The sequence below is a fragment of the Octodon degus genome, unplaced genomic scaffold (genome assembly GCF_000260255.1).
Source record: "Octodon degus isolate 3935 unplaced genomic scaffold, OctDeg1.0 scaffold00043, whole genome shotgun sequence".
NCBI lineage: Eukaryota > Metazoa > Chordata > Mammalia > Rodentia > Octodontidae > Octodon > Octodon degus.
In genome coordinates this window covers 10,331,219-10,340,889 of record NW_004524619.1, presented here as the reverse complement: position 1 = coordinate 10,340,889, position 9,671 = coordinate 10,331,219, and the positions used below count along the sequence as shown (strand labels likewise).

Below are 9,671 nucleotides of genomic sequence, written 5' to 3'. Positions count from 1 at the left end.
AGAATAACTCAGTGGTCTAAGCTTCTGCCTGAAAAGCTCAAGGACCCAGTTCTGGTCCCTGGTACCACATGCCATGCCATTTTGGTGGTGTGCCTGTAATCCCAGTGCTGGGGAGGCTGAGACAGGAGGATCACTGTAAGTCCAAGCTGTGTGGTGAGACCTTGTACCAAATAAATAGTTTCTAGAAAAATAAAAGCAAATCAAACCCAAAGCTCCTATGAGGAAAGTAATGAGCAGAAATTATGCAACTGAGACTAACAAAACAATACAATAAGAGTCAATTATTTTAAAAGTTAAATAAAACTGACCAAATCATAGCTTAACTTACCAAAACTAATGGGGGAATTCAAATGCATGCAATTAGAGGAGTAAAAAGGGAAAAATCACAACAGATCCTACAGAAATCTAGAAGATAATCAATTACTACTTGGAGAACTTATATTCTAATAAGATAGAAAACACAGAAGAAATGGACATATTCCTAGATACATATGAATTACCAAATCAAGAAGATATGAATCAAGAACCATGAATGAAGAAGATATAAAACTTCTAAATAAATCAGTATCACTGAATGAAATTGAATACATTATTTTATATTTATTTATTTATGGCAGAACTGGGGATTAAACTCAGGCCCTTGTGCTTGCCAGGCAAGTGCTTATTCTACTGAGCCACAACCCCAGTCCCCTGAGCATATTTAAATTCTTCGATAACACTAGGGCCCCAAAATTTAAAGACCCAGTCCAAAAATGGGCATCTGAGATGAACAAACACTTCTCAGAGGAAGAAATTAAAGAAGCGAATAATTATATGAAAAAATGCTCCACATCGCTAGCCATCCATGTAATGCAAATTAAAACCACATTGAGATATCATCTCACCCCAGAAAGAATGGCTATCATAAAGAAATCACCCAACAACAAATGTTGGAGAGGCTGTGGGGAAAAAGGAACCCTTCTCCACTGCTGGTGGGAGTGTAGACTGGTGCAACCATTATGGAAATCAGTGTGGAGACTCCTTAGAAAAGTTGGACTGGAAATCCCATTTAAACCAGCTATTCCTCTACTGGGAATTTTCCCGGAGGAACTGAAAACATCATATCATAGTGATATATGTGTGCCTATGTTTATAGCAGCACAATTTGTGATAGCCAAATCTTGGAAACAACCAAGATGCCCATCACCTGAGAAATGGATGAATATATTACTTTAAAACTACCAACAAAGAAAAGCCCAGGTCCTGATGGGTTCACTACTCAATTCTACAAGAAATTCAAAAAGACCCAATCAAAAAATGGGCATCTGAAATGAACTTCTCAGATGAAGAAGTTGAAATGGCAAATAAATATATATGAAAAAATGTTCAGTATTATTGGTCATTTTAGAGATGCAAACTAAAACTAGGCTGAGATTGCATCTCACTCCAGAAAGAATGGCTATTATGAAGAAATCAGTAACAAATGCCGGTGAGGGAAAGGAACCCTTCTCCACTGTTGGTAGGAGTGTAGCTCACACAGTAACTGTGGAAATCAGTATGGAGATACTCAAAATACTAAAACAAGGCATTTCATTTGACTCAACTATTCCTCTTCTTAGTGGCACCTTCCTGTAAGAATTAAAAGCATCACACCACAGCAACATATGCAAATTCATGTTTACAGAGCCACAGTTTGTAATAGCTAAATCTTGGAAACAGTCCAAATGGCCATCAACCAATGATAAAATATTTTTTTACATAGTGGAGTAATATGTCACCCTAAAGAAGGATAAGCCCGAGACATTTCTAGCTAAATGGGTGCACCTTGAGACCATACTCTCAATAAATCAGACATATATGTGTAAATACTATATTGTTTTGTGAGAAACGGAAAGTATAAATAAGCACTGAAATGTTTTACCAGATATTGCGAAATGTGAATGTTCAAATGGGAAAGGGGGACAAGAAAACAAAATGAGAAAAGAAGTATAAAATGGGAAAAAAACTTTTGTAAATGAGGAAAAAGTGTTGAAGAGAAGAGAGGGGAATGGGAAAGAAAAAAGAAGTAAGATACATTATGTTTGGGTACAAATTTCCTAGGATGAATGTTATCATTATGTATAACTAACATGTACCCAAAAAAATCTTAAAAAGAAACTTACTTCAGATAAAATACCAGGAGTTTAAAAGGATTTAAAAAAAAAAACCCACACAAAATTGAAACACTAATCCAAACAAAATAAAACAAAACAAAAAAACAGAAATAGGTAAACCTATAGAGACAGTAAGCAGGACTGATTTCCAGAGCCTCAATGGAGCAGGAAACCGCTAATAGTTCATTTGGGGGATTAAAAAAATGTTCTGAATTTAGCAGTGATGTTTACTCATTTTATGATTATACTAAAATAACTCAATTTGATGAGGGGTAAGGCTCCGTGGTAGATCACATGCCTAATGTGTGTAGGGTTCTGGATTCAACCTCCAGCATTGCAAAAACAAAAATACTGCTACTGAGTTAAGAATTTCTAAAGGTCTAATTTTATGGTATGTGAATTACATCTTAAAATTATACTTCAATAAAGTTTTGTATTTTAAAAACAAAACCTCAGCACTAAAACAAACCAATTAGTATTGAGCTAAAGACATGAAGACAGATTTCATCAAAGAGGATATAAGAATGCCAAGCACGTGTGTATAAAGATACTCAACATCACAGGCCTTTAGGGAAATGCAAATTAAGACCAGGATGAACTGTCACTACACAACTATCAGAATGGTTTCAATAAAAATGATTATCAAAAATGATTGTAAAAATGTAGAGAAACTATGTCTCTGACATTGCTGGTGATAATGAAAATGATATGGCAACTTTGGAAAATCATCTGACAGTTTCTTCACAAAAGCTCTAATCTAGAGAACTGTCCTCAGAATAGTCTCTGAAACCTTATGCATGTAATTGCTAATAGCAATGAATTTTAATATCCAGATACTAGAAAAATACAAAATGTACAATAAATGAATACTTAACAGTAAACTATAATACATCCATGCAATGCTACCAGAAATAAAAAATAACATTGACACAACCAATAACCTCAATAGATCTCAAAGCCATTATTTCCACAGAGAGAAACCAACTACAAAGGCTATATACTGATTCTGTCTATGTAGGATTCTTTAAATAATGGAAATTATGGTGCTAGAAAGCATATTAACAGTTGTCTGGGGGGGTGAGGATATAGCTCAGTGACATAAGTGCCTGTCTGGCAAGCACAAGGACCCAAGTTCAATCCCCAGTATGGCAAAAATAAAACAAAACAAAAAACAGTTCTCTGAATTTAGGGAGAAATATGAAAAGGAGGGGTGGGAGCTCTTCACGGTGATGAAATGGTCCCATATCCTGAATAAAGTTGCAAACACAGGAATCTGTATGTGTGGTAAAATGACACAGAATTGCAAAGACTTTATACAAATATCATTTCCTAGGTTTTATATTATAGCTATAAAAATGAATTAATGGGAGAAAATGGGTGAACACAAGACCTGTGTGTATTATCTTTACAACTTCCTTAGAACTGATAACTGTTTCAAAATAATTAGAAGTAACAAAAATAATTAGAAGTAACAAAAATACTGCTTTAAAAAAGTCTGTCTGTAAAAATTACTTACTTTTTCAGCAAACTTTATTAGTAGTGCTTAGGTCAGGTTCTCTGACAGACACAGAAAATGGCAATGAAAAACAATAAATGACTTCAAAGACTTTCCTCAGTGGTAGAAAATCCAGACAATGTAACACAGGTAAGCAATACAATTTTGTACTCTGCAGACCAAATTATACTCAGAAAAACCAATACCTGCATCAAGCTGCTGCTCCCCGCTCATCTCCACAGCACACAGGTTCTCTCCTCCCCACACAAAGGAAAGGCCTGATGGTCCTGCTACACTCTGACGATGACGTGCAGATTTCAAGTGTTTGTCCAACGGGCATCCAAGGATTCAAATCAAAATGCTGAAAAATCAAAAAGAACGCAAAACACATCCTGAATCTCAAGTGTTTACTTACAATACATAGCACATACCTAGGCTCAGAGGTAAGACAAAACTGGCAGAAGAGACGGGTTTGGAGACAAAACAGACATCTTTTCTAATTTTGAAGAGTTGTACGAGAGTGTGTGTGTGCATGTATGTGCATGTGCGTGGAGGTGGAGTGAGAAAGATAAGAAATCACTCAGAGCTTATCAAGACCTCGATAAGATAACCTAAAGATCATAACCAATTAACATGTATACGAATCCTATTCTTTAAACTTAGATTACCATAAGGGTTTGGGATGAATGTAGCTCTGTGTGGAGGCCCTAGGTTCAATCCCCATTACTTTTAGTAAATTAACAGTGTATAACTGTCACCATAATCCAATTTTAGAACGTTTCTGTCACTCTAAAAAGAAGCTTAATGGTCATGTATGGTTCCTCCACCTCCCATTTGTAGGAGTTGCTGCATGATGGCATGACAAGAACTGAATGCAAAGACAACAACACAGCAAACTATGTAAATGGCACAGGCACCTAACAGCACAGCTTTGGGGGTGATACTCTACAAGATCATAAGCCTTTTGAGTGTACATGGCAGTCCTTAGAAATTGATTCTCTTACACTATTTCAGTCACTAAGAAATAGCTTAGATTTCAATACTGTATATGCCTTGAGAAGGCAGCTATCTGAGGTATAAGAGCTTTAGATGGCAGACAGGGATACCTAGATTCTTGTTCCAGCTTTACTACCTACACAATCATCAACAGTATTACACTATGTCAAATTTTTATATGTAAATGAAGGTCTTTCTAGACTTTAACAATTTCATAGAAAAAGTTTTAATAACTTTTAAAAGTGATTTAAGTGCCAGTTACCCAAATAGTTATGTACAAGCACTGAAACTAAGACTTTCTCATAGGAACAACCAAATAAAAACTTCAGAGAGTGATATTTAAAGTCTCTAAATATGTTCTCTCCCTGTCTACTTTTCTATCTTAAGCCCCAAATACTTAAACCGTAGCATTCTGCCTACTAACTCCTTTACTCCTCACATATTTATCAACACCATCTTCTATTTTAAGGGACAGAGGTAAAGCAATCCTGCTTTCAGAAAACATATTTTCAACTAGGGGCAGAAAAGTTATGACAGCAATTTAAAACAACTGTTGGACGTACTGTAAAATGAAGGAAAAACACTGGATGCTAAGAACATAAAGGCAGGCTTAACTTGAACTAGGTCATTAAATGTCCCTGAGAAAATGACATTTAAACTGAGTATATGGAGGAAATAGCAACTAAAAAAAAAAAAAAAAAGCAATGAAGAGGAATAAAGAACACAGACTTATAGGCAGGAAGAGCGAGAGAAGCCACTGGAGCTGCAGCATGGAAGCCAACAGAGTTAGTGGCACATGAGACTGGGCAGCAGCTAATCTTCACTGAGGACTGATTATGTGATGGGCACTGATCCAGCACCTAAATTTAACACTATCCAACTCCACAAGGTGGGTATCAGTATTATGAGCTTCACAAGTTACCTGAGCCAGCCAGGTCCCTAGCAAAATGTCTCTACTCTATGATCGCATCACTACATTGTCTCTCAATTAGAAGCAAGGAAGGGAAAAAAACAAATCTGTGCTTTCAGAAAGAACATTCTTAATCTAAAAAGAAAACATAAGGAGTGACAACACAGACAATACACATGGTCAAAAATAACCATAAACAAAATTGAAAAACAAATGGGATAGGTGAAAACACTAGCAATATTTAAAAGGTAACAGGTTAGCCGGGCATAGTGAGGCACACCTGTAATACCATCTACTTAGAAGGTTGAGGGAGGAGGATCACAAGTTCCAGGCTACCTAGGACAACTTAGAGAGACCTTGTCTCAAAGGACAATAAAAAAAAAGGCTGGATCTGATAGCTAAGATAATTGTACTATCAATTTCTATTATTTCATTTAAAGGAACAGTGTTTATACTGTTTCATCAATCTTACATGCAGTTATCTATTAATATGAGCAACTACTTTGAAGATAACATTATGTAATGTAATAATCATTGCTGATTTCCTATCATCTTGTTTTGAAATTCTGTATCTTTTTATTATTTTTAAAATAAAAATATTTTAAAGGGCCAAGTATCAGGTATGGTGGCACATCCCTATGATCACAGCACTCGACAGGCTAAATCGGGACCATTATGAGTTTAAGGTCAGCCTAGGCTACACAGTACATTCAAGGCCACTCTGGAATACATGAGGGCAGAGAGTGGGGGAAGGAGATGTAGTTCAGTGGTAAAGTACCTGCCTAGCAAGAGTAAAGCCAGCTCTGTTCAATCTCCAATATCATGTAATAAAAAAATAGAGAACCTGTAAACTAATAAAAAGGGAATGAATAAAATATGCAATTAATCCACACTGACAAAACTGTACATAGTTATAAAATCTGAACAGTCAGATTATGTGGTTATAGGGCTGGGGAGATGGCTCAGTAGAATAAGTGCTTCCCTAGCAAGCGCAAGGGTCTGAATTCAATCCCTGGTTCCACCAAAAATAAATAAATAAATAAATAAATAGACTATGTGGTTATAAAATGCACTCAATCTCATTAGTAATGAAAAAAAAATTCTAATTATATACTATTTTTACTTTTCAGATTGGTAAAACTTTTTTTCATTCAAGACGGGGTCTTAGGCTGGCCAAATAGCTCAGCAAATTAAAGCACCTGTTTAGGCAGATGCAGGGGCTGGGGGTTTGATTCCTGGGCCTGCCATGCCGGCCTGGCCCCCGGGGTGGGCTGAGACAGCAATTGAGACTTGGCGTGGTGGTGCACGCCTGTAATCCCAGTACTAGGGAGGCTGAAAACAGGAGGATCACTACGAGTCCAATCTATGCAGTGAGACCTTGTAGACCCTGTCCTAATTACAAAAAAATAAAAAAAAGATGGGGTCTTCCTATGTAGTTCCAAATGGCCTTGAATTCACTATGTAGCATAGGCGGACTTTCTTTCTTTCTTTTTTTTTTTTCAAACCAAATTGGTAGGACAGTTTCAATAATTAACACATTGCATACATTCTTCCTAGTGGTTAATTGCTGTACAAGATGCAGACATGATATCTTATTTACAAACACTATTAGAACAAATCCCTCTATTCATTAAGAGAATGTAACTATGTATCTATCCTAATCATTTTGAATACACAGATACAAAATGGACATTCATCTGTATCCCCCATAGGCTGACTTTCAACTGGTGAAATCTTTATGCTTTTAGGTCTCAGCTTCCTAGGTGCTGGAATTACAGGGTATGGCATCATACCCAGTTTAATAAATTATTGGTAGGAAGGTAGAAGAAAAGGAGGACTCTGGGACATAGATTGGTCTCAAATCCTTTACACAAAACATACATGGAAGGCTATATTATATCATCAGTTTGCCAAGTATTATCCAAAATAGTAAGAAAAGGCTGGAGAGATAGCCTGGTGTTCTAAGTGTTTGCTTGGCAAGCCCAAGGACCCGAGTTCAATCCCCAGTACCACATACTGTGTCACAGGTCCCAAAACTGGGCATGGTGGTGTATGCCTATAATCCCAGCACTGGGGAGGTTGAGGCAGGAGGATCACTATGAGTCTGAGCTGCATGGGCAAGACCCTGTATCAATAAATAATAATAATAATAATGATGATGATAATACAAAATAGCAAGAAACTGAAGGAAAACTATATGCCCAATAACCAGGAACAAGATAGTTTACTTAAGCAAATCCATGAAAACATTTGGAAACACCATACATACTGCTGAGTGAAAAAAGCAAGTGAGGGACATTATTTACGTTAACTTTTGAAAACCCATCTCCATTGTTTCTTTGCTCTTGTGACTTTTGACGAATGAATGTTATCAATTTCATGATCTGTAAAAGTACCATAACTACCTTATCTGTCTAATAACTACTTTATCAGTCTACCTTAGCTGTCATAGGACAGCTAGGAAGATTAGTAGTCCATGAAGAACACTTAAGAAAGGTAGCTACTGAGTAAATGCTAAATTATTGTTAACTGCTAAGCAATGCTGACAGGGTCAAGTTTCTACAGTACTAATTTAGTTGATCATCTCTCTATACAGTCTTCACACTTCAATATGATTTTGATGGAGTAAAGCCAATGCTAATAAATTATCTGTTGGATCACTTCAATAGATGAAGATGTCATCTGCTTATGATCATAAACTCTTATAGTAACTGTTCTGTTTTGTGCAGAGGCACAGAATGTAAAAATAGTAATCACAAAAGAAACTTCAAAACCAAAAGACATGCAAGTGAAAGATATGCATACCTTATGCAGCTGAAAGCTAAGGTTGTGACTTGTTTCAGTCTCAAACCATCACTCAGATTTTAGCCAATGAGCAATCACTTCATCATTTTAGTAGGATCATGAGAAATAAACTGATGAAGGATTCTGCTATCTAACTTCAACATCTGTTAGCTCTCTTTATTGGTAATCTGCTCTTTTTATGCAATGGGGGAAAAACAGTAAAATATCCAGGAGTTTAGTACTAGAAATTTATTTCTCATTTATTTCCTTTTATTTGATTTACTTCTTATTCATATTGTTTCATTAATCTTGTCTACTGTTGATTTTTGTATTATAAGTCCTCTTCTGGTAATCAGAACACATGATGAGTTATTCATTTAGTTCTCATGAATTAACCAACTGGTCTGATCTTGCTCTTTTTTTTCAAACATATTTGGTACAGGGTCTCACTATGCAGTTTAGACTAATAGTGATCCTCCTGTTTTCAGACTTCTCAGCACTGAGATTACAGGCATGTGCCACCATGTCAGGTCTTGGTGGCTGGCTCAGTGTATCTGGGGCGGGGCCATGACCTTGCTCATTTTATTCAATAATTTAGTAAACTAAAAAGGTGACTAGATGCTCGTAGAGGATTCTAAAATAAAACATACTGAAGTTGGGGGGAAAAATTTATACACTTAAACATGCTAGCCATAGTAGTACATTGCTGTAATTCAGCACTAGAAGTGGCTGAGGCAGAATACAGAGTTTGAGTACTGCTAGCGCATCACAGCAAGACCCTGTCTCTATGCAAAAAATGAAAGGAATGGATTAGGGAAGGTAGCTCAGTGGTAGACAGCCCTGGATTCAATCTTCAGTGGCAGAAAAAAAAAAAAAAAAAAAAAAAAACAGATACGCATATAAAATTTAGAAACAAAGATAATAAAACAAAGTTAACAATTTTATGAAGAAAATAAAATCAAAATTAAGTTGCTATTTCAATTTAATGATACATCAATGTAAAATGAAACTACCATATAGGGGTTAAAAGAGTACCTTAGTAGTATAGCACTTGCCTAGCATTCATGAAGTCCTGAGTATGAGCCCTATCACCATAAAATCATAAATGAGTAAAAATCAAACCACTGTGGAATAATTACCTTTAACAGACCTTTTAAAAGACTTACGTACCACTTGAACAAGTTACATTTGCTTTTCCCTCCTGCCTTGCTTCAGTTTACACATTTACACCATTTCCACAATCAAACACAGTAGTAGTGACTTAACATCACTCTTAATGCATTGTTTCCAAGGCTAAGATAACAAATTAGAGTACCACAGGGATGCTGAGTGGATTCCTGAAACAGGTGATACA

The 9,671-nt window shown here is 36.2% G+C and overlaps 1 protein-coding gene across 3 annotated transcripts in view; it reads right to left on the bottom strand.

The window, feature by feature from the left end:
• Sfmbt1 (Scm like with four mbt domains 1) overlaps positions 1-9,671 on the bottom strand; it is a 157,092-nt gene that overhangs the window by 63,327 nt on the left and 84,094 nt on the right. For all 3 annotated transcript variants that reach the window (XM_023715717.1, XM_004631688.2, XM_023715718.1), the window contains exon 2: positions 3,834-3,988. In XM_023715717.1, the coding sequence (XP_023571485.1) occupies positions 3,834-3,861 (28 nt within the window). In that variant the 5' untranslated portion in view covers positions 3,862-3,988. The remainder of the gene's footprint in view (positions 1-3,833; positions 3,989-9,671) is intronic.